General features: G+C 34.4%; 1 protein-coding gene across 4 annotated transcripts in view; it reads left to right on the top strand.

Moving 5' to 3' along the window:
- The window catches only part of wake (wide awake), an 883,946-nt gene that overhangs the window by 834,977 nt on the left and 23,122 nt on the right, over positions 1–25,847 (top strand). For 3 of the 4 annotated variants that reach the window (XM_069828855.1, XM_069828857.1, XM_069828854.1), the window contains 7 exons: positions 1,142–1,246; positions 6,101–6,179; positions 11,885–11,988; positions 15,125–15,475; positions 17,527–17,640; positions 21,035–21,223; positions 23,788–24,028. In XM_069828855.1, the coding sequence (XP_069684956.1) occupies positions 1,142–1,246; positions 6,101–6,179; positions 11,885–11,988; positions 15,125–15,475; positions 17,527–17,640; positions 21,035–21,223; positions 23,788–24,028 (1,183 nt within the window). The remainder of the gene's footprint in view (positions 1–1,141; positions 1,247–6,100; positions 6,180–11,884; positions 11,989–15,124; positions 15,476–17,526; positions 17,641–21,034; positions 21,224–23,787; positions 24,029–25,847) is intronic. The other variant, XM_069828856.1, reaches the window with a different exon arrangement.

Raw genomic sequence — 25,847 nt, 5'->3', positions numbered from 1 at the left:
ACTACAGCTCCTCAGATGCGTCATCTCTTTTTACGACTAGGCCAGGAAAATATATCTTCATAAAATCTATTGATTTCACCCTCTTCAGGGAAATACTCTTATGACATCATCACTTAAAATAAAACGGACATATCCACTTTCTGTTACAGACGTGCAAATGTAGTCTATGTATTAATGTCAGAAGCACAATAAACTCGTTGTGGCTAAAATGACTTGTGTGGTTTCTCAAACGATTCAATTGTTTTATACTGTCAAAGCCATTTTGAGGTAACAAATATTAATTTTGTAGTTCGTTGTTAAGTCTTATCTAATGGTATTTCATGTGTCCGACACACCAATTTATGTTTACTCACTACTCTAATTCTTATTTTAAATCCACATTGTAATATATGGAATGCTTAACTTAAAAACTATTAGACACTAGTTAAAATTTACTCAATTAGATTTTTATCCCAGAGTACATTTGTAATTGCCTGCGTTTATAAAAATGTCTAACCAATACTGTCACTTGTTTAGCTAGAGTTCATACGAGAATTTACAGTCTATTAATTAATTATGGACTTCGCCGTAATTAAATTACTTGTAGATTAATTTCGTTGATTGTTTAACATCAAAAATTAGACACACATAGATATTTATTTGTAATCAAGATCTCTTTAGATGTAAGTGTTAAATTGTGTTATTTTAAGACGAACTTAAATATATAACCTTTGTGAATATTTTAATAGTTTTCTTCACTTACATTTTTGTGAACTCAAGACTTCAAATCACATTTCATAACTTTATACATACAATTATAATCACTTATAATGTTATTTTTACATAATTCCTTCATTTTTTAGCCTTTCCGAAAACAATAAAACTCATAGTACAGTATACAATTAAAGTACCTATATCTTCAGTTTACAGTTCCATACTTATGTATTGTACCTTAAATGTTTTTCAATTTGAAATCCAAATTCTATGTCATTATGTTATTTGTTTCACAAGTACATAGAACAATTTTTATACTATCTCTATAAATGAAGGAAAATGGGTTTTTACTTTATTTCCGTGTACTGATTTTTCACTTAATTTTGTTTTAAGTTTGTTTTGTTTTAACTTTTTTCTTTTTATTTGAAATTATCATTTCTGTTTACAGAGTTGCAGGAGGGAGGGATGGAGTTTCTGGTTGATGGGCTGAATCTGACAAAAACAGCAAAGAAGAAATTAGATAAGCTAAACAAAATCAATATCCACTTACATGGTAAGAAACAGACATAAACGACAAGGACTGCTTTCTGTTTCTCAAAGCTAAGCACTCTATGTGGACGTAAGGGGATTACCTTTCAAGGGATCATCTTATTATTTCCTTCTCAGAGCCTTACTTTTCAAAATACATAAGAAGACGATGCTCAGAAGTTGTGCATTAGCCAGCATCATTAGTTCGCTTCATATAATAAATCCTGTGAAAAGGGAACAGCAAATGTACGAAAGTTGGAAACCAATACCTTAGAAAACCTCTCACTTAGAAACAAACATCCATACCGAATTTAGAAGCATCGAGAGATGTTTTTTAACACTACCCAATTTTTCAAATATTATTCAGATCACAATTTTTAGCAGAGCACAGAACTGAAAATTGATCATATTTATAGTTCTGAACATTCAGGCTAGAAGAAAAATACAGCATACCTGAAAATCGCTGAGAGGTGATTAGATTATTGTTTGGAGCGCATGGAACTCTTTCAAAATTTAGTGTAATTTTTTTTCCATAGATTTCATATTGATACATCATATCTCAAGGACAATTCCTCTTTGTTAATTATAAATCGTTATTTGTACAATTTTATAAACAAATAAATAATTCGGTTACAGGGATGGCTGCTAAAAACAAAGAAAAAACAGAAAAACTTAACTGTGTAGGAATATTGTTTTTGTTTGTTTTTTTTTTCTTTTTTGCATATATACAAGAAATTCATTGCGTAACTGTAACCAAACGGTACTTCTTGTTATAGGGTAGTTATTCCTTTCGAATTCTCTTAGACCTATATTAGACTATACAGGAAAGTCAGTAGCCTACTAGAGTCGTGCACAATCGGTTACGAAAAAACTTAAATATACTGCTACAGAACGCCTGGCGCTATAGACAGCCTTTAAGATTCTTCGTCTCGCGGAGTGATACACTGTTCGATTTAACGAATGTCCGAGTCTTTCTCGGGTGGTGGATCTGGGTCATGAAAGACAGACGACATTGAGCCATCCAGGAGTTTCAAGAATCGTTGCAAGGACGCGATTATCATCTGTACCTTTCAATTGATATTTCCTCCTCTCACCCCATTCATTCATTCATTCATTCAATCAATCATTCATTCATTCATTCATTCATTCATTCATTCATTCATTCATTCAAAAATCCAGGTATTGCAGTTAGGTATCGTCAGAAGAAACAGCATGCATCATTTTTGTTAATAACTTTTTATCTCCTTAAAAATGATTTATTAGTGAAACAATAATACATCCACTTAGAATAATTGAAAGGCATAGGCTATATTAAGTTAACAACTACTCTTTTAGAGGTAACCTATGCATTTTGAGTTTAAAGTATGAAAGTTACAATAGTAAGTTTGTATTTATTTGCTCTTCTATTTTGTAAATAATTGTAATTTATTTTACAGTATTCATGCATTTGTTTACATGTCAGATTTCAACTATGCATTACCATACGCTTATTTCCTTTGTTGTTACCGGTGTCCATTAGTTGATGTATATTAGTTATGAAAATAAATGTATCAAAGTGTCCAATCAATTATAGGCATATTTAAAGCTAACACCGTTTTTAATTAGGAAAAGTAAATTTCCTTCAGTTGTTACTTCATTTCTGTAGTCAAATAATGTCACCAGAGTTCTAGTATGGTGAAGTGCGCCTTGTGTTCTGTCTACCCTGCAAAACATTAGGAGCTACCGCTTGAAAGACGGATATTCGGTCGGATGTTCAACCTCGCCGGTTGTTCTCCGACCGGTCGAATATAAACCGGTTCTAAGCGCTGTTCTGCAGCTACCTAGTCAGTACCTGATCTCGTGTACAACAATATTGCATATCTACTGTGTTCTCTTACTTATACTTACAAATGGCGTTTAAGGAACACGGAGGTTCATTGCCGCCCTCACATAAGCCCGCCATCGGTCCCTATCCCCAGCAAGATTAATCCAGTCCCTACCATCATATCCCACTTCCCTCAAATTTGTTTTCTCACTATTGTAATATTAAAATACCTATTAATATATCTGTAGATTTGCGACGTTTGATGCATTTGATACACATTTTCAATATTTCAAGTAAGTTCTGTTTAAATTTTAAATGTAACAGTAATTACTGTTATAATTATTTTTGTGGTAACATTTTAAAAGATACAATACATTACAGCCATCGGCATAGCTCTGCCTAATGATACGAAGTTCTGCTCGGGAGTGGCGTAGATTCAAAACCCACTCGGACTGGTTAACTAGTTTGACTTTACCTGAGGACTTCCCAAACTATAAGGCGAATATCAGGTAATCCCAAGGCGAATCCCCGGTGTCATCTCGACAAATGTCATCTCGCTATCACCAATTCCATTCACGCTAAATAACCGAAAAAAAAAACATACTAAGTGCAACAGCTAGGTTCTTTAGTTTGGCACGTATAGATTTACTAACATTCTTATTTAGTTTTCCCGCGTTAATTATTTATAAACTATGGCACCAAGGAAAATAAATAAAATTACTGATATATAGCTACAAGTTATATACGCCTACATTGAATACAATTACCTAAATATGATATTATCGTCGTTATGATTTCAACAAATTTTTACTTTTCACGAGAACACTGTGAGGGAGGCTAAGGCTAAACTATGAGGGCCGTAATGCCAATGATGATGATGATGATGACGAGAACACTGTTTTACAGAACACATAACACAGCTTTGTGAAACTGAATTAATTTTTTTAAGTATTATTATTATTATTATTATTACTATTATTATTATTATTATTATTATTATTATTATTATTTTCCCCAATCCATGAATTATCCTCTTTAAATTAATGGTCATGAATGATATTCTCTTTACACATATGCGCACACGCTCGCGCACACATATTCACACAAAAGATCAGGTACAAAAATATTTAAATATTTTCAATTAGGATGCAGGATGAGTTGAACAGAAAGAGACATACTGACCGTATAATCCTATTTCAATGTAATCTGGATTTGTAATTTGGTATTATTATTTTGAGTTCCTCTTTTTTGCGTTCTTAAATTTTGTGCGTGACATTGTTGCTTCCGTTTTCTTTTTTATTCTACTAGTATATACCGATGTCAAAATGAATATATGCGATTCTATTCGCATTCCTGAGCTTATGTTTTGGTTTAAAGTCTATAGGCCTCTGTAGCATAGAACGTAAAATCCTCATCTTTGTTGAATCGATTTTTTTTTTTTTTATTTTTATCTGCTCCATTCAATGTTTAATTTTCACATACATAAGTTAGCATAGTTACTGCTACCAGCCCTATTTTAAAAGCGTGCTTTTCAAGTCCTCTGTATCAGAATCAATGGCTAATTCATTCAATAATAATAATAACTGTTGCATTAGCACACTACGTAACACAATACAAATTTCAAATAGGCCTAACTCTGACTCAAATTCCGGCGGATCCAAGTAGAATTTGTGGTGGACAAAGATGGTGCTTGGTTATAGGTTTTTGCGGAGTATTACCGTTTCCCCTACCAGCATTCCACCACTGCTCCATTAACCATCATCATATGGTCCTATGTAGATCGTCTCCAATGGTGTACCGAGGGCAAAGCACGGCGATAAAAAAATTTACAGTTCACTCCAAAGCGAGACCCTTTTATGAATGACGCAAAATTAAATTGCCGCAATTTAATAAGAAAATTAAAATAATTAAATTATTTCAAATTTCATATAACATTTTTCAATCATATTTCGTGTAGCCTACTTACTTACTTACAAATAGATTTTAAGGAACCCGCAGGTTTATTGCCGCTCTCACCTAGACCGCCATCGATCCCTATCTTGTGCAAGATTAATCCAGTCTCTATCATCATATCCCACCTCCCTCAAATCCATTTTAATATTATCCTCCCATCTATCTCGGCCTCCCCGAAGGTCTTTTTCCCTCCAGTCTCCCAACTGACACTCTACATGCATTTCTGGATTCGCTTATACGTGCTACATGCCCTGCCCATCTCAAACGTCTGGATTTAATGTTCTTAATTATGTCAGGTGATGAATACAATGCGTGCAGTGTTGCGTTGTGTAACTTTCTCCATTCTCCTGTAACTTCATCCCTCTTAGCCCCAAATATTTTCCTAACCACTTTATTCTCAAACACCCTTAATCTCTGTTCCTCTGGCAAAGTGAGAGTCCAAGTTTCACAACCATACAGAACAACCGGTAATATAACTGTTTTATAAATTCTAACTTCCAGATTTTTTGACAGCAGACTAGATGACAATCGAATAATAACAAGCATTTCCCATATTTGTTCTACGTTTAATTTCCTCCCGAGTATATTTGTTACTGTTGCTCCAAGATATTTGAAATTTTCCCACCTCTTCGAAGGATAAATCTCCAATTTTTATATTTCCATTTCGTACAATATTCTGGTCACGAAACATAATCATATACTACACTTATTAAAATAATTATTATGCCAGTTATTTTTAATATTTCAACAGGGTAATAGAACAATATTTCAATGTGGTTTCAGTTAGACTTATCACACCTGAAGAGATTTTGTTAGCGTTCTAATCCTACACTTGTTCTTAATATCCATCTCTTATATTTTTTTTTTTTTGTTGTGCTTTACAATAATATCAACTGTATTTAATGAGTAGATGCAGTAGACTAGCAAAAGAGCGCTATTTATAATATTTCAAGCGCAAATATTTTCAACAAATATTAGTGAAACTTCTCACATTATTCATTGTTAAGAAACAAACTCTATTGGCATAGTCGTACGGGCTACGGCACCGTTCAAAAGGTGGTTAATATGTTATCATTTTGTATTACTTACATATGGGTTACACTATCATTTCTGTTGTTTCAGCATTGTTTGCTGCTGTTGAACATGGTCATGTGGACAGAGCCCGCACTATTCTAGAGTCTACAGACGTCGATGTCAATAGGTAAGCCTACGTAACAAGCCAAACATTTTAACTATAGACATTCTCAATCAGAAATAGCTGAAAAGCCTAAGAAGTCTTAGGCGAGAGCAGTATATGAAGGAGGAAGATGTTTGATTTTAAGTTAAAGAGATGAAGAGAATATTTGAGTTTTATAGTGTAACTCGATCATTATCTGACAAACAAACATTCTCATGGCGGCAGATAAAGTTTCTTTTTCTTCCACCGTGTTAATAATGTCAAAATAAGTACTTATACAAATTGTGGCCACTAGAACGTAACTACAAGGGCCGTAAAAATAAGTTTCCCGGGGCCATTTACAGAAAGAAAACACAATTTTATTTAAAGATTTATTGGAACATATACAGCAATTGTTGAGCTACTTTTCAACATATTTCCCATCGAAATTGAGACATTTGTCATACCGTGGGATCAACTTTTGTATTCCTGTGTCGTAGAAGTCTGCCGCCTGGATCGGAACCAGTGTATGATAGTGCCGATCCAACGGTATGACAAATGTCTCAATTCCAGTAGGGAATGTGTTGAAAAATGGCTCAACAGTTATGTATCTGTTCCAATAAATTTTTCCAGTGAAACTGTGTTTTCTTTCTGTAAACGGCTCCAGGAAAACTTATTTTTACGGCCCTCGTAATTGTGCTCGAGTGGTCAAAATTTGTATAATCACTTGTTTTGACATTATTAACATGGTGGAAGAAAAAAATTAACTTTTTTATCTGCTCCTATGAGAATGTTTGCTTGTGGGTGCCCGTTGCAAACAAGCGAGTTACTACTGTGACAAAATCGTAAGCAGTTACAAGCGACATAAAGAGGATAAACTCGTTACAATCAGCTGCTAAACTAATCATGTTATTTATCGTCTTGATAAAACAGCTGGCACAGCATTGATGACTCTGGTTTTAATCCCGTTATTCACCATCACCCTCCATTTCAATGTTTATCATCATCATTTTCATAGTATTCACCGAAAACGTGTATAGTATTACTAGACCAAGGCGAGTGGAGCTGAGGGCGTAATGTGAACTATCGCGATGCGGTATTACGAACACAGAAGCAGTAGCGCCACGGCTCCGGGCTGCAGGACTCCACTGGCCTTGGTCGAGTAATAATGTAGTATTGTGACTGGCTTACAGATGACATCTGTCTGAGGAGACGCAGTACGCTTCGGGGGAAGGGGGAGTAAAAGAGTACTACTGGAATGGCGCAATCACCACATTTATTACATTGTCTCCCTCGTGCCAAAACCATGAATGTGCATTTTCTTAGTTCTGGGAAAAACGACTTCAAAGTTTCAAATGCCCTTATAAATTCAGAAAAACTTAATTTTAATCAACATATTATGATATAGGAAGTCGATAGCATTTCATTTCTTTCTGAGCAGCAATTCGTTTAACAGCGACAGACACAACTTTCGTTTTCATTCAGTCCAGCGCGGGGTGTGGCAATTGTTCTGCCACCTATGACGGTCAAAATTCTCGCTTGTTTTCTCATAATGATTATGTTAAACAGCAACTTCGTATGTCAAAGAAATGAACAAAATATGATTTCACTTGATTTTTATCAAGGAAATTTTCCTGAACCTTCTGTAAACAGATCATAGGTCAAGACAGGGGAAAATCTGTTATCCAACGTCCAGTATAGACAGGTTGGAATTTTTGGCACACAGGTATTGTACCTTAGTTTTTTCTAATGCCACTGAAGTTTTTTTTTTTTTTTTTTTTTTTTTTTTTTTTTTTTTTTTTTTTTTAGATTGCGTGTTAACATCGACCTAATTACAACACTAGATGTTCAACAGTACATAGAAGTTATCAGTGTTTTCTTTTCTGGCGGAAAGCGCTGGAACGGCTTAGACTTTGAAAGTCTTAGTTGGACGAAAAGAGGTTAAAAACGACAAAATTCCATTGCAATGAACAGCAATCATCTCCCCATTCGCTATAAAATATTCTACACAGAGTTCCACCGCCTTTTCTTCTAGAAGAAAGCATTGGTTCTTATATTATTGTTGTTGTTATTATTATTATTATTATTATTATTATTATTATTATTATTATTAAAAACAAATAAGTGTGTCGCGATATCGTGAGCGTTCTGTAAAGTGTGTTGTCAGTCAAAAAATGTTGGGAACCTCTGGGTCAAGATATAGATAAAAACTTCATAAGAAAAGATTTAAATAGGCTATCATTTTATGTCAGACACTTGTTCGTTTTTAAGATAGTAAAATGTTTTTCCGCTCTCCTGTAAAATTGAATTCTTTTTCATACGAGGTTGCTGTTCAACACCACTGATATGTGTGTATAGCGTAGCTTTTTTCACAAACGGATCGGTTAGGCTGTCTATTGCGATGGTTGGTTGCAGTCGGCATATAACCTTTGCGGTTGAGTATTATTTTTATACATTAAAGGTAAAAAATTTCTGGTAAATATCATGGGACAAGAGAAGCTTTCGACATTAGCAATACTTTGAGTGGAAATTTACAATGAACATTTCCAATACAACCAGAAAATTATCAATAAGTTCGTTCGCCCATAGCAAAGAACGCAGAATAGACTTTCTTTTCAAATAGTAAGTGTTTTTAAGGAAGATTTTATGTATGTACAGTTTTATTTGCTATATTATTTTTTTATTACTTTAATAACAACTTAATCCTGTATATAGTTATGTTTTACTCGTAATATTGCAAAACAGAACCCCCGTCCCCATATTTCGTTATTTACTGTATTTCTGTCGGGATTAAATCCACTATGCTCAAGACTGTTTTCAGAATGCAAACTTACAGTAGATTGCCTACGTAAGTTAACTGCAACCACCTATAAATTATACTACAGTATGAACCGCTCTAGTGGGACTTCGCCTGAACGTTAAGCTTACATGGCTGAATCGACAGATGGCACCACGCAGCTGAATCTTGTTATCTACAAAGAAAGCTGCATTCGGAATTCAACTAACATTCTTTAATATAGGAACGGTAGGATACTTTAGCCAAAAGGCCATTTCAAGGCTGCGATGCTAGCTTTCAGGCATCTCTTCCGCACAAAAATAAAGCCAATGACAATGACAATGAGTCACATACTGAAACTTTCTCTTTGTGTTAACTGTAGGTCTACGTATTAATCCTCTGCTATGTACAGTATGTCTACAGCCTACAGCGAACGTAAAAACAACACAACGCTACCGACAACAGAGATATTCAAATAGTGGGCGACTTATACAGGACGAGATAGTTCTAAAATATCTTGATGATGATGATGATGATGATGATGATGATGATGATGATGATGATGATGATGATGAAGAAGATGAATGTAGTAAAACATTTAGACTGTTTATACGGTTACGTAATTTTATCTAATTTTTATACTACTAATTTCATCTCGGTATAACAAGGAAATAATCCAGTTCTGAAACCAAGTCATGTTCAGAATCGCAGAAGACGATAGTTTCACTTGGCACACAATGGTTAAAATGTATTTTTTTACCGACCCTTTGTATTGCAGCCACAGAAAATATCTATGAGTAGAAGAAAGCAAAGATGGATTATTATACAGTCTGATCCGTTTGTGTATGGATAATATTAATTTATTATTATAAAGTTATTATGATAGTAGGAAAATTTCTTGCTGGTTAGGCCTATATTATGATTAAAAGATGGGAGTTTCCATATATGACAATCAACGATGCATAATCTGAAAGGATAAATGAAAATAGTAGATGATTAAAAATGTCTATTACAAATCAACAGCTGGCACAGTATGTTCTTTAGTATGCTAAATTTGAGAGTGTTAAAAGAATTCAAAGGGAATTTCAACGTATGGTGTGCGTAATGTACCTAAATACGATTCCATAATGTTGTGGTATCGAACATTTGTAGAAACAGGTTCTATGTTTAAAAAAACATGCAGGAGATCGCAGGCGAAACCCAGTACGAGAAGCAGCTATCTCTTGGCTTGGCTCCCAAACTCCCCAGATCTACCCCCTCCTGATTTCTTCGTGTGGGGTTTTGTTAAAGACATTGTCTATTCACAAAAACCCAGGAACATTGATGATCTGAGAATAAAAATTACTCAAGCTTTTCTACAAATCACCCCTCTTATGTTACAACGGACATGGGCTGAATTGCATCACCGTTATGAGTTGTACAGGGTGCGCAATGGGGGTCGTGTTGAGCTCTGAGCAATCCCCCATATTTCAGTGTTGTATGCACAAAGTTTCAACAAATGAAGTCCAGTAGTAAATGCTTTACTGTGTTTTTATTTTATCCATACCCAAACGGATCACCCTGTATATTTATTCTACGATTTTCCCTTTATGTTTCATTCTTTAGCTTCCATTAATATACAAACATTATTTTTTACTTCCGTTATAATCTGATATCCAACTATTAATAATATTCTGTTATATTTCACCTTTTACATAGTAATAAGATTCTCAATGCACGCTTCCCTTCACGAGGTATGTGATAAACAAGAATTACCATCAGCAGATCTCTAGTCTATATCATTCTTTGTGGCAAGCAGTGTGATAGCTATCATGTTAAGAAATATGAGCGAAGACAGAAGCCTCTAACACATTCTATAGTGACAAATGAATTAATAAGCTTGCACATTGTGTGCTTTTATTAGGTATTATTATTATTATTATTATTATTATTATTATTATTATTATTATTATTATTATTATTATTATTTCGCGTTTAAATTTCATTTTCATGCATTTGTCTTGGAACTTCCTCTCATTTTTGTTTACTTATAATACGAGTATCTTGCCTCTTATATTCAGTGATTGATCAGTCAAGTGAAGTCAGCCGTTTATAACGACTCCAACGAGCACCCATTTTCATCTAAAAACAAAGATAGAATAAATCTTTGATTAAACATTCGAAACGTAATTTTTTTCACTAATAATATAAAAAAATCCAGCTACAGTTTCTTATGTAAAGTAACAAGAATTTTAATGCAATATTCTTAATACCACATTCACATTAGGATAAACTTCTAATTATTATGTTACATATTTCAGTGATTCGTAAATATCTGAATTTCGTGTACACTCTTAATCGAAAAGCAAAACATCACCTTTCCATGGCAAAGATTCAGGTTCAAGTCCCAGTAATTCAAAAAGAATTTGTGGTGTCAAGGACAATGTCTGGGGCAGAGTTTCGCGAGGTGCTCCCGTTTCCAATGCCAAAATTTCACTATTTGTTCCATTAACCATTATCATAATTTTCGAGACAGAACCACCCCCAACTGTAGCCCATGGATTAACGCTGATGGCAGTGAAGAGATCTACAAAGTTCACTAGTCAGTGATCGGAATTGAACAATTCAGTATCAGATTATAACTATAATATGTCCATTTCTGTTTTTTATTAGAGTTAAACACTGTAAATAAATTATGGAAATTGCAGAAAATTATCATTTTTAAGAATAGCTATATTTTATTCCCTTGAGTATTTTCAGAACTGATAGTTTTGAAAAAAACTATACACGAAATATTGTTTAAATATAGAATAAATAATGCACAATATTACCTGTACAGGGACTTCATAGACGCGGAATGCTAGCAGGCCACCCTGTTCACCTCGACTCCTACGTCACTGTTTATCTGAACTCAAAGTGACCACCATATTATGAGTGAAGGCACTCAAATTTGCAACTCATTTATGTGCTAGATTATATCTGTTTTTAATTCCAGTGTGAACAGCGATGGACTGTCACCTTTGGACGTGGCAGTTCTGAGCAACAATCGACAACTTGCTAAGATGCTGGTAGCATTTGGCGCTCAAGAGGGGAATCAGTGTAAGTATTTTAAATATCTTCAATTAAAATAATCTCCACAATTTTGTTTTTAATTACCGTAAGGAATGCCAACTGATTTAATCACCTAATCAATGATCAATCTATCAGTCAATCATTAAAAAGCGATACTGGAAGAAATTTTCTTCAGGAACTCCAGTTTTCTCAGCCATAATGTCACAAACAGTATTGTTATCACCTACCCATAGCTCAAAGAGAAAATGTTCGATATTGCAAACCAGCACTCTTTCATTAATTATATGGAGGTGTCATATCTGACCTTCCACTTGAGCTGAAAATATAGCCAGGTAACTCCGTAAGAGATCACTCATTAAGTTCAATCAGGCAAATCAGTACGGTAGTCAGTCAAGTCAGCCGCTCCATCAGTCAATTAGGCAGGCTGGTCAGTGAACTCAGATGTCAGCTGAGACTCAAATCTGTCAGTCATACGATTAATCAAAATTGGATTGGAATTTTTCGCGAACTAATAAAAGAAAAGTAAATTATGTGTTAGCAGTTAGATAATTAAATTAACCATCCTTTTATTCTTTATTTCTTACAGCTCTTACATTAATTACTAAATGTAATGAGATACAATCATATATAACGGTTAAAAGTTAAATCCGCATGCACGGCCTTTCGGCGACAGAATCAGTGGCGGCTCCTGCATATTTCTTAAGAGGAGGAAAGAAATTATCAGCACTAAATGACACCTTCTTGAGAGAAGCATGCTACAAATTAGCCTACATGTAAGACCAGGTAGTGTTGGGGTTGGCCTTCCCTTCTGTATAGCAATAATCTGTTCTTGTAAACTGAGTTTCCTAAATTGTCCAAAATATATTATGATTTCACTTCCATTCATTGTTGAATAATTGCACAATTTAACAATTACAAGGAAATTCACAACCTCGTAGCATTTTTCGAGCACACTACAGCATCACACGTGTTGGAAGAGACTAGCTACTAACTCGTAACCGGAACTGTTTCACGGAAATTGAAATGGGAAATAATCTGAGGAAAGCGAGAACACTGCACCCACCCACGTGGTCTGTGTTGCCACATGTACATTTTACAAGTTCAGTATCACATACTTTTGAAGAATGTCAGTTCTTGTAAAGTCATACTATCATTATTGTTCAAAGCTGCCAGTGGCCGATTAATTTTTATGTTAAAAATGATGTAGTTTGGAGTACCTACTTTCAGTTTCAAATATATTTGTACAAAACTGACAACTTGGCTGTTGCCCTGTCTAGTAAACAATGAATAGAAGTGAATTTCAGGGGCCAACTACGTAAAACTACTTCCTCTTTGTTTTACATAAACCCGACTTTAACTTTCAAATATCCACGAAAGTTTCAAACCATGAATAGTAGCCTATATAAAGTGCAATGAATAATATTTTTGATTTATAATTTAAAAAAAAAGTTTACATGTTGTCTTTCATAGCGTTGCGTTAAAACTGTTTTTGTTGTGTCTCCTCCTAGATGTGTTATAGTCCGGTTGAATGCAAGATCGTTAGATGGCAGCGGTAGCGAGCTTGCTGCACGACCAGTCGGTTTCTATTTCCCGCCCATAACTGATTCAGAGGAGGATCTCCTCCCTCTCCGTTCATTTACTTGCTTTAAAACTCTGCTTCTTTCTCTGGCCGCTAGTGCGCTGTTGTCTGTGTGTGTTAACTGCAGCAGAGGAGGAATGGAGTGCCTTTCTTCTACACAGACAATCTCGCATCTTTCTCACAGTTTTCTACAGCACATGAGCGCGCGTCGTTTAAAACTCGATCGACCGAGTTTTTCTTATAGCTGTGAACTTAAAAATTATCGAATCTTCCTCTAATTTCAAGGCACATATTTTATTTGGTATTTACTTTCAAAAGAAGAAAATGTGAGGAGGACGTTCCTCCCTTCCCTCCCCCGAGGAACCGCCACTGGACAGAATCATTCATACAACAGAAGTGGTAAGCACAATAAGCTTCAGGCTGCAGTGTAAGCCTTTGGTTCCCTCCTACGTAAAAAATAAAGGAAAAAAAAGTAAATAATGAAACAAACCTCGCATTACGTCCATAAACGTACACGTTATTCACATACCGGTACAAATACAGAGTGTTTCAAAAGTGATGTTAAAAAATTTAGGAATGAGAAGTAAAAGCGAAGAGAGGCAAACATGAGTTTGTGGAAATACGAGATAATGCCTTTTCTTTATGCTGGTTGGAGCCTCCAGTGAACCGAGCACCTGGATATGGTAAAGCGGCAACATTCATGCTTCGTATGTATGCCGAACTCTCCCCATCCCATTTCCTTCTATGTACAAGACAATTATCTAAACAGACGATATGGTGAATGGTGTCTACGCCTAAATCCGGCACCGATAATAATAATAATAATAATAATAATAATAATAATAATAATAATAATAATAATAATAATGTCTCAATTGAAATTGAAAGCATTATCGAAAAAAGTAATTCTCCAAGACCCAGTAACTCCATCCAGTTTTCATTCATCTTCCCTCTCCTCGATAAAAAATAGTATGAAAACATCATTACTAAGTTGAGCTGCTTAGTAGTTTTATCTATTTTTATACGTGCAGGACAAGAGGGGACCCATCCCTTTTCTATCTTGTATGGGCTGTCATCACACAATGTTCAGTTAGAGGATCAAAAACTCGGTTCAGATGTACCCTATATAGCTAGAACAATTTAGAAGGATTGTTCATACTTTATTCTTTGATTAAAACCTCCTAAAGTAACAGGGTTGTAAATGGGAAACACAAATGAAAATATCATCCATGGACCCTATAAGATCCTCAGAGCTGTCCGAGATAAAATCCCCGTAAGAAGCAGGAGCCCTGAACAATCTAGAAAAATATTATACTTGTTATAAACCCCAAGAAAAGGAAATAACTTTGATGCTTACAGTCTTCAGTAGTTTTTAATACTATTTATGCTTTCTATTTAGCCATTTCCAAACAGGAAGCTTCTCACGTCTACAAGACAAGCAAAATAGAGACTCAAGCCCTGTAAATGATTTTTCTGATCCTTCCTTGATCATGCTTATTAAAAAAAACACACACACAACTTCATGATATTTTTTTATTTGTCTGTAGTTTAATATTTCCTTTATTTGACATCTCCGTGTTGCAGTCAAGAGTCCTGAATCACTGGGCAGCCACTTAAAGCAGCTACTAGCAGAAGCAGAACAGAGGGTGAAAGAACTTGGAGGTGGAAGTAGTGGGGGGCTGTTACCCCTGGATGAGACATCGAGTTGCAACAATAACAACAACAACCACAACCACCATCACCACAACAACATTAACAACCGCTCCTCGACGTCAGCGTCGTCGCCATTCAGTGTGATTGGTAGCAGCATGGCAACGGCAGCCATGACAGGCTGCAGTGGAGGAGGAAGTGATGCTACCACAGACAAACAACTGCTGCTGTGGGAGAGGAGAGTCAAGGGCCTCAAGAAGATGCTACTCGGCTTTGACCAAGCTCGTAAGGATTCACTAACAGTACTCTTAATAACTGACGTGAACTAATCCATAACCAAAATGAAAAAGCAAGGGATTAGATTTAGCAGTAGGATGGAGATTTCTGTGAAAACGTTAACAAATACTGGCTCTTTATACCTGTAAATGTTTTACAGTAACGTGCTCAGTAGACATTGGAGATTAACTCTTGCTAACCCCACTTAAAACTGTACACCATTAATGTACAGTATTTTGGGACCATAAGATGCAGTGTTTTTCATGTTTAGCTGCTCATTTTCTTGAGATTTACTTCCCCGTATTATTGGTGTCACTAATCATAAACAAACAACCTGTTATTGAACAACAAAACAAATGCAAAGGATAAAAAGTATCGTAACTTAAAATATTTTTACTCTCATACCCTCACATAGCTTGCCTAGATGATAAGAGAATCTCTTTAGCAGTCTTAATGGCATATATGATCGATTTTCAGACCATAAGATCTAGTATTCAAAAAATTGAAATACTACAGTGTGTTCGTAGCTTGGCCGGACCGTTATAACATAACCTAAATAATATAAACAAGTGTTAAAAAAGTTTTAAATAGGGATGTTGAAATAAACAAGAAAGCTTTTAATTAAGGATGACAAAATAAAAAATAAACATGAATAATTTTAAAAGGAACAATTATTGAAAGTACAATTTTCAAATTTGAATGTTTTAGTGGTCGGGCTGAGCTACGAACGCACTGTATCAAGAAAATAAATAGTACTCCCTCCGTTCCAAAATATGGTATAGTAACAAACAAAACAAGTTCGATTATTGCGCATGTGCGCACGGAATGTTTTGCGGTGTGGTATTCTGTCGAGTAGTGAAGCGACTATTGGACAGTGCAGTTGTGAATGTTTCTAATCTTCTGTAGTGCATAAAACTATAATACAGGGTTGTTTCCGATCTCTGATAACGAATTTGAATGACATCATGTGCGTCAGGAGTCACACGACAGCTGAACTGTGGCGCGAGGTGACAGACCAGTAGTGAGTGATCTCATAGAGTGCACGGGCGACTCACAGCAGAAATTCCTAAGAAAATCGAGCCTTTTAGGGAGGAGTACATAACAACCCTTTCCGATGCCAAGTACAGTTAAGTTAAAATAAAAGAAGCCTGCAATAAACGAGGTTTCGTTATTTCCAAGAAAGGCATCTTCTGTGTACTTAATAAGATTGGTAAAGCTCGAATGGAATTAATTTGTATCATCCTGTGGGGTGTGGCGACTTGTGACGGGGGGGGGGTGGATTTGCTTGCTTTTTCCACTCTGGAATTAATCCCATCCGAGCTTTGCCAGTCTTATTAGGTACACACAAGATGCCTTTCTTGGAAATAACGAAACCACGTTTTTTGCAGGCTCCTATGATTTTCACGTAACTGTACTTGGCATTGGAAAGAGTTGTTATGTACTCCTCCCAAAAAGGCTCGATTTTCTTGGGCATTGCTACTGTGATACACCGTGCACTCTGATCATGAAATCACTCACTAATGGTCTGTCACCTCTCGCCGCAATTCAGCTGTCAGTGTGATTCCTGACGCACATGACATCATTCAAATTCGTTATCAGAGATCGGAAACAACCCTGTATTAAAATAGTTCATTATGAACAGAAATCAAATGGGCACTTGCTGTGGTGTTCCTGTTTCAGAAAATGTAACACCAACCCAGTCAAATTTTGAAAAGAACATCTAAGGCTCAACAGTCGTACAAAAACGGGTTATAATTTATTGCACTTTTTATGTTAACTGGCCTCTCTCAAAACAATGTTTGTTTGTTTTTTATTTTATTAATTTAACATCACACAGAATGAAATGTACCTAATTATTATGTTTTTCTTGTGTAAATTTATCAAATAAATAAGTATCTAGAAGATGTATTAAAGTTACATTATATTACTGAGAACTTTAACAAATGTATACCATATTTTGGAACAGAATTAATTACATCTTTCTATATCATATTTTGGAACAGAGGGAGTAAATAAAAATACAGATGATTAAAATAGTCTCTTTCCTTTTTCAATCACAGGGCCACCTGACGTGCCATTTCTTGTAGCTGTGGATGTGACAGGGACAAATTCAGTTACAGTTCGATTCCAGGAACCTGAACAACAGGATTCGGCCATCTGCACAAAGTTCAAAGGTAAATTTATGAATGTGTTTAATAAGGAGGGTTTCTTTATTAAATATATCAAATCATAAGAAAGTCAAAACGCAAAAATCAAAGAAGCAAGACTTTCTATAAAAAGAAACATTGTTCTATCGCTAGTGGTGCCCCATTTTGATTACTGTGATTCTATCTTAACAAAGCCAATTTAACTGAAAGACTACAACGTGTTCATAATGTGTGTGTCCGCTTCATCTGCAATATTCGTAGATTTGACCATATAACTTTATCTTTTGAAGTTCTTTCATGGGTCCATCTAAAGGAGCAGAGAACAGCTCATTCTTTATCCGTTCTATTTAGAATATTACTCACTTCTACTTCAAAATATCTGAGAATTCGCTTTCACTATCTTACAACATTGCGGAATTAAACATCAGACTTTATTATCCATTCTCATCATCGTATCTCTTTCTATTCCTTATCTTTCACCGTGTCAGTTTGTCGCCTATGGAACTCCTTACCTCGTCATGTCAGGTATTATCGAACAGTTAATCAATTTAAATTGAGAATTAATAATTACTTACTTTTACATGGAATTGATTCGTGAGTGTTAGAATAACCTATAAAAATCAGCTATGTGTGTGTATAAATTGTCATTTAGACCTATTATAAAGTAGAATTAGGATGTAAATTATAATTAACTAATTATTATATATCATGTTTAGTCAATATTTCATTATATTTAAACTCCTTAATGTGCATGATAACGATTTTATATTTAAGTATTACCATTAATTTTACTATTTTTGTTATTGCTATTGTTTCAATGTATATTTAAAATTCGGCATTTCCCTTTGTGACTGAGAGAAACAGTGAAAAACCCCAGTCAGACTGGCCGACCATGGGTTTGAACCCGGGACCTCCCGAATGTGAGTCTCAAACGCTACCATTACCACGCTCGGTAATTTACACTATTGTACTCTAAATTACTATTACTTCGTAGTATGAAAACGGAATATTCACTATTCTGAAATACCTTTATATACACATAACACATTATATATATCAGGATACTGAAATTTTATACGATGACTTTGTAAATTAATGGAAAATTAATGTTCTCAAGATAAGTATCTTTCATGTAAACAAATTATTTGAATCAAGCAAGGTGACTCAGAGGTAAAACATCGGGTTCACATCCCGAATCCTACCAATCTGATCTGTTTTTTGAATCATAAAATAACGACCTATCTAGTTATTATTCTTTTTTAAAGGTTAATGGCGTACTGGTCCACATTTCCACTACAAATCTGTAAACAATGTTTCGCAAGATCTCAATCTCTATAGGCTTGTTCACACAGTACAGGAATTTCTCGAAACAGACATTTATTCGAATCAGTTTCTTGCAGACAGCAGTGTACACATTGTTCGATTTTTCCCGTGCATAATGAAATTTAAGTTAGGCTAAATAAGAGAAAAAAATCGAACCATATGTACAGTGCTCTCTGCTCGAAATCAATTCGAATAAATCCTCGTTTCGAGAAATTCCCGTACTGTGTTAATGGGCCCTATTGATTGTAATTATTGACATATCCGCAGACTTGCTAATAGCTGGCAGAAATCCAATGTATCAACAACAATGTCGAGTCAAGCAATGCTTTCGCAAGTAAAGGGACTATAAAACCAATTTTTTTTTTTAAATTCAGGCTTAGATATTAAGTTATTTTCTCTGTGTACATTGTAAATAATTCATTACAGTACCATATTACTGTATTCGCTTATATGTTTATTTTCGTTAAACGTATATATTTATCTAATTATACATAGTTACACATGCAAAGACAAGCACTCACGCAAGCAAGCATGCTCTCACACACAAAATGTATTGTTACAACTAGAGACAAGAATTCCATGCAAATGCATATTTTTATAGGAACATAGGACATAGCTCAAACTTAGTACTTATCCATTTCATTACTTTCCGGTTCCAAATATGTGTACTTTATCTGCGCAGATTTGCATTTTTGGCCTTTTTTTGGAATAAAAAATGCATAATGCATATTTAAACAATTTCTAGCTTAATAATGCATATAATATACATTATATTCAGTTTTAATCCATGTTTTAATGGTTTTGAGTGGACACCTCAGTTTCTCGATTGTTATGTCAGGTCCCTTATTTTAGCTTCAGGAATCAGGATTGAAGAAGAAAAAGAAAAAACTAAATAACAGAAGAATGAAATAACATGTTTACATTTTCACGATGTAGAAGACCTTTTCCTGGACGGAAGTTCACTTTTACAACACTTTACCGAGACCCTCTATACACTGCGTGTCATAAATGGATTTATTACATTGGATATTTTGAGAATAGTACAGAGGAAATAAAGAGGGTTCAAGGAAACAGCCGACAAATAATTTAAGTCAAAAGCACTCTCTTTCAGGGAGGTTGTAAATTCTTTCCCTTTTCCAATACTAGTAGCAATTTAGATTCTTCTAAAATTGGAATCATTCGCTAAACTGTGTTTGCAATGTGTGAATCTCGTAAATGTTTGTGTGTGTTAATGTGATTCTAATATGCTTCCAATTAAAGATTCCAAAAGTGTACTCTTTGCGCAGTGGATTAAAGAAAGGATTTTATTAGACCAGATGAGGATGTCGTATTTTGCGACTGTTGCAGTAAAGAGTTAAGCAATGCTATTCCGAATATTTTATATGGCAGTTGTTCTTTGTAAAAAATTACAAAACTTCTCTAAAATAATTAATTAAATTACGATGTCCGCTTTTAAATCGTATCTAAGTAACTGTAAGGTCTATTATAATTTCAGATGAAATGTACTAAAAAATTTCAAGTCGACCAGCAAGTCGTATCTGCTTGCAGGAATGCAAAAAAAGAAAAGAATCTGCAAAGAACTCCATAGATCCCTCAGTTATTCCCGTGGGAAAGTGGGTGTAGCGGCGAAAAACAAATTGGACAGGGTCATAAATACTAACTCGGACTATGGATTCTTTTGTTCAGTGAAGGTTCTTTGTGGCGAAAACTTGAATGAAAAATTTGACCTGACACTGTCACAAATATGTTCATACGTTTAAACACATAACTTCTTGTGATGTAGAGAGATCATTCTCTGTCTACAAAAACATATTGACTGACAAGTGCAGGAACCTCACAGAAACCAATTTAGAAATGATGTTAGGTTGTTAACTGCAAAAAAAGTGAAGTGAAATAAGACATTTGGAACAAAAATGAAAGTGCATATCTTAATGTATTTTTCGCTTGATAGTGCATATTTCATAGTTAGATAATGCATATTTTGCGATTTTATAGTGCATGAAATTCTCGTGTCTAGTTATAACGAAGATGTCAGGTAATTCAGAGTTGTTTAATACAAAACTAATGATAGTTGTCTGTTTATGTGATGTGTCTGCAGTACAATGGAGTTGTAATGAAAACTTCAGTCCCTTGGCGGGCGAGAGAGAGATCCTAGACATGAAGCATCTGGAATGCAACATTAGTGACCTTACACAAGGCTGCAGATATTACTTCAGGGTTGCATGCGGCAACCTCAAGGGCTATGGAAACTTCAGACTTTCTAGTCCTGCTTCTGTGATTCCCTCGAGTAAGTTCATAGCTTATATAATAAGATTTTCAATGGATGAAGAAAGTTTTTAAAGTGTAATTAATCCACTATTAATAGTATATAGTTATATAACTCAAGGTCCTTTCTCGAGTAAAATGAGTTAAGTAATATGATATCTACAAGTTCATAATTTTTATTTGACTCTATACTAAAAACAGTAATAATATTCATCCTTAATTTTTGTAGCACACAGTCTGACAATTTTTATATACTATATCATACATTGACAATTAATGAATTTGCATTCTGTAATTAAATGTTTTATTTTTTAATTAAAATACAGGAAATAAACGCATATTTTTATATGTGCACATGAACCAAATTTATTTCTTAATTATATAATTTTGAAACTGATTTTCTGCTGTTATAAATTTATAAGCATTGTTTTCTCTAATTATCATTTTTAATGTTGTAAATGAAGTGCATTGATTGTTTTTGTATGGTATACTTATCCTAAACCTTAAGGCAGAGATTATACATATGCCACAATAGCTGAAAGAAGCATAGAATAGGTGTGATGAGTCTAAAAATCAGACTATATATCAGGTGAGTCAGCTTCACTTTCTTTATGCACATTACATTAGTACTCGATTCCGTAATCAGATGTGAAATGCGAAAGACTAGTAAGTGCATAACACACTAATTCAGTTAGTTAAGGATTGCAGCCAATAATGGTAATGTTGCGGGTTCAAGTCTCATACCATGCATCTTGTTTAAATGTAAAAATTATAAAATTTTCCATAAATTTCTTCAGATTACCTATAAATTTCAGCGTTTATTGGAATAAAATAAGGTAAAAGAACAGACTATGTTCAGGAACACAGACCATGGAATGTGAAGAAAAAAATCACTGCTATTTACAATTCCACTGGAGTCGAAACTCTGCGGCTTGTCATGTGCAATATGTTCTTTCAATTAATTGGTTGTAGTTTTCTTCTTTTTTTCCTCCAAAGTCCAGAGAATAAGATCATCAGCATATATTAATTATTAGCTTTAATTTTGGGATCATTTTAAGTCTGAGTGCCAAGCACAGGCATGTTAAATAAAAGTGCTTAACATTGCACATTTGGGCAGTCCTACTTTTGTTTGCCTGTAGCTGGATAATTTGTTATTGTACCACACTAATCTATGTCACAAGAAAATTTTTTATCCATTGTAACATGCAATTTTTTTTATGAAAATCTCATGAGAACTGGGAAGATCGACATATAGACTAACATTTAATATTTTAGAGAAAAAGAAAGGTAATAAATTGAATTATTTAAGTTGCGATTTACGCAACAGTTTTGTATCAAAATAACATCTGTATTATTCCTCAGTCCTGGGTAATTTTAACTTATAGCATGAGATCAAAAGTTACCTTAGAAAAGTGAGATTGTGAACTCTAGTAACAAAAAACGTACACTCAAAAATTCTCTTCCAATGTGAACTAAGTTGTTACTATAACTAATCTTCAATTCTGGACAGGTAAAAATAAGTCACGTTTTACTGTTTTCACAGGAGAGCAAATCAAAAGTTTCAACACCCATTATATCTTATTGTCTTTGAGTTATCATTCTTCAAATTTCTTTGAATTAATGAGGTTGTTATTCTGTACAGTGAAACTACATGAATCTAAACTACCTGTGCTATTACATGACATCTAAAACAAAAAAATCGATTATTTTGGACTTATCACGCTTTTCCCCTGTGCCCTTCAATTATTAAGAAAAAAATGGATATGGGTGTGACTTTGTCAAGGACACAAGTTTATGCTTGCATCGTAGGAGGTAGTATATAACCAATCAAATGCGACCACATTTATTTCAATCTTGTTCTTAGTTACCAAGTTATGCTGTTGGAATGGATCACCCTGCAAATGTTACATCGTTACCGGTACATCAAAGTTTCCATTCTGGTATCCCAATATCAGTCTAATTTTAAAGACGTATTTACATCAAAACCGGACAATAAACAGAACCTAAACACATAAGAAGAATCGATGGAGCAGAGAAAAATTCTCTCCAGCTCTACGTGCTGATGCTATATCCACTAAGCCACACCGAATTCCAATTCCAATGCTGGATTGAATCCTCTCAGTTTAAGTTCCACTTCTTAGTTTCCCTTTAGTGGCCAACCCTCATGAACTGTGTCACAGATGTGTGACAGTGGCACAATGTCCAACACACTATGTGCAGAGGTGCACTCATTACGAGTGACTAAGTGGCCGGGATCCGACGGAATGAACGCCGTCTTAAATCATTAAGTCATTATATACGCATATATTATCATATGATAACGCAGAATTCCTACACGGAAATATAATATGCACTTCAGTACATCGCAATAACTAAACACATAAACTTCCTCCCTGAGTGTTAATTATGTTCTTTCTGGACTTACTCAACAGTGTCATGTTATTTCACACCTTTCTGGTCAATTTTAAAATGATCACGAAAACGAGCAGAGACAGTAGAATCTGAAAAGAATTAATGAAATCTACCTACAGCAACTTCTTCTTTCAGTATCAACTAAATGGAGATATTATTGGACTTACCCTACAGGTTGGCGTGATGTGGAGGGTCGGGAGTCCCGGTTTGCAGGCCGGCTTCCTCTGCTGGATGACTTGTTCTCCAAGATTTGTCACTCTAGACCTGAATGCGCAGCTGAGATCAAAGCCACAACCACCATGACGGCTCAGTCTGGTGAGACTCCCAGCGTTCAGCGTCGCAACCAACGCAGCAAGAAGACGGCCATAAAACAACTCTTCACTGTCGCCTCTAAGTTTCAGAAGAACCTGCGCAGGTAAATACATATCAATACATTAGTAGGCGTGTATGAGACTTCTTATTAAATAATTCGCACAATGACGAGAATAATATTTTTTATTCACTTTCTCCTTATAGAGAATGTATTGAGCTACTGTAAAATTTCGATTTTGAGGTTTACCTAAGTCATCAGCTTCTTTGATACAGAAAAAGTGGTTTTTGATATATTGCCTGCCTGAGTGTACAACGTTTTCTCCTTAACTATTCAACGGATTTTGTTCATCCTCAATAATTATGAATCAATTCATCTGGAAAATATGTCTATGAAATATAATTTTTGCTTCAAAAAACAACATGGAACTATTTCAAATTCTTATATCAATAAAACCTCCACAAAATCCAGATTAATTAAAAATTTACTCTAACAATTTTCTTCTTGTTTTTTATAATATAAGAAGTAGTGGCAAATGGATGGACGAATTAATTAATCAATCAGTCAATCAATTAATTAATCAATGAATGAATGAATTAATTAATTAGTCAGTCAGTACATCAACTCTAAAGGCTTCGTTTTTTCTCTTCAATTATGTTTCTCTTTTCTCTGTTGTGAGTTTAAATTCTTCATAGTTGTTGCACTTCATTCTACTGAGCATGTCTTTGGTGTATTTTCTTCTTGGTAAGTCCGCTTTCTTTCTTGCCAAGTGTTTTGCCTTCCAATATATTAATTAAAATAACTTATGTCTGATGCAATGAATTTTCTCTAGTTTCTTCATTAATGTTCTAATTTCATTTATCATTTTTAAAACTTCCTTAGTTCCATACTAGTCGAACAGTATAAATAATTTACTTCATCAATGTTCTATAGGCCTACGAACTTACTTGCAGGAAGACACAAATATAGTTTAGTCAACTTCTGGTGTTGTGCACAGGAAATCATTTTGTCAGAGAAAATTTTTTTAATTTCACCGTATTTTGACCAAAGATCAGCATTTGCTATATTCCACTTTACTATTTTCTCCAGTTTCATCGAATAAATTATTTCATCTAGGTCAAGTCATCTACATTTGAAAAAAAGTAATAGATTGTCTCTTCGAATGTTTCTCTTTCTGGAGGATATCTCAGCAAAATACATTCCTCATTCACTGAGACATTCAACGGCATTTTCAGAAAGTTGTAATAATTAACGCTGAAAATCCGGGGATATCTGGGGACAAATTATTAAATTCGGGGGCATTCTGAGTACGAATTTTTTTCGGGAACAAAAAGCAAAATTCGGAGACATTTGGTAACCTTAACCTAAACTGAAGTTCCAATATGTAAAATATTTCTTTCTTCCATCTATTAATAAGATAGGAAGGGAAAGAAGCAACAGAAGTCATTTAAAATTACATACAACATTTACAGATATGTAATTAAATTACAGCAATAACAAACCTACATTTTAATTGTTTGAAGACAATGTTACTTTTCAAAATATTAAATTAACATGAAGTTATTTGTTCTAATAACAATTAACATAAATATTAAGTCATAAAATAATTTGAGGATATTACTATATGGAACATTCCTGGACAAATATGCATTTTGTATGTTACTTATCTTTCAAATTTCTTTTCTCAACTAATAGTAACATATTGTATCATATTGATATGGAATATAAACCCTTTTTAAATTATTTAATTAGCAAGAAGTGGTCTTCTTCCATTGTTGTTAAATTTTTCATAGATTACAAGCAATGGGAAAAGTCCCTGCTACAGCTGCCCTGAATAATCCAATATTGCTTTCTCTCAAGTAGAATGCGGTTACTTATTTTGATAATTAATATAAGTATAAAGTTATAAAACTATATGTAGAAA

This window comes from Periplaneta americana, chromosome 6 (assembly GCF_040183065.1).
Source record: "Periplaneta americana isolate PAMFEO1 chromosome 6, P.americana_PAMFEO1_priV1, whole genome shotgun sequence".
Taxonomy (NCBI): Eukaryota; Metazoa; Arthropoda; class Insecta; order Blattodea; family Blattidae; genus Periplaneta; species Periplaneta americana.
This window is presented reverse-complemented; position numbering and strand designations above follow the sequence as displayed.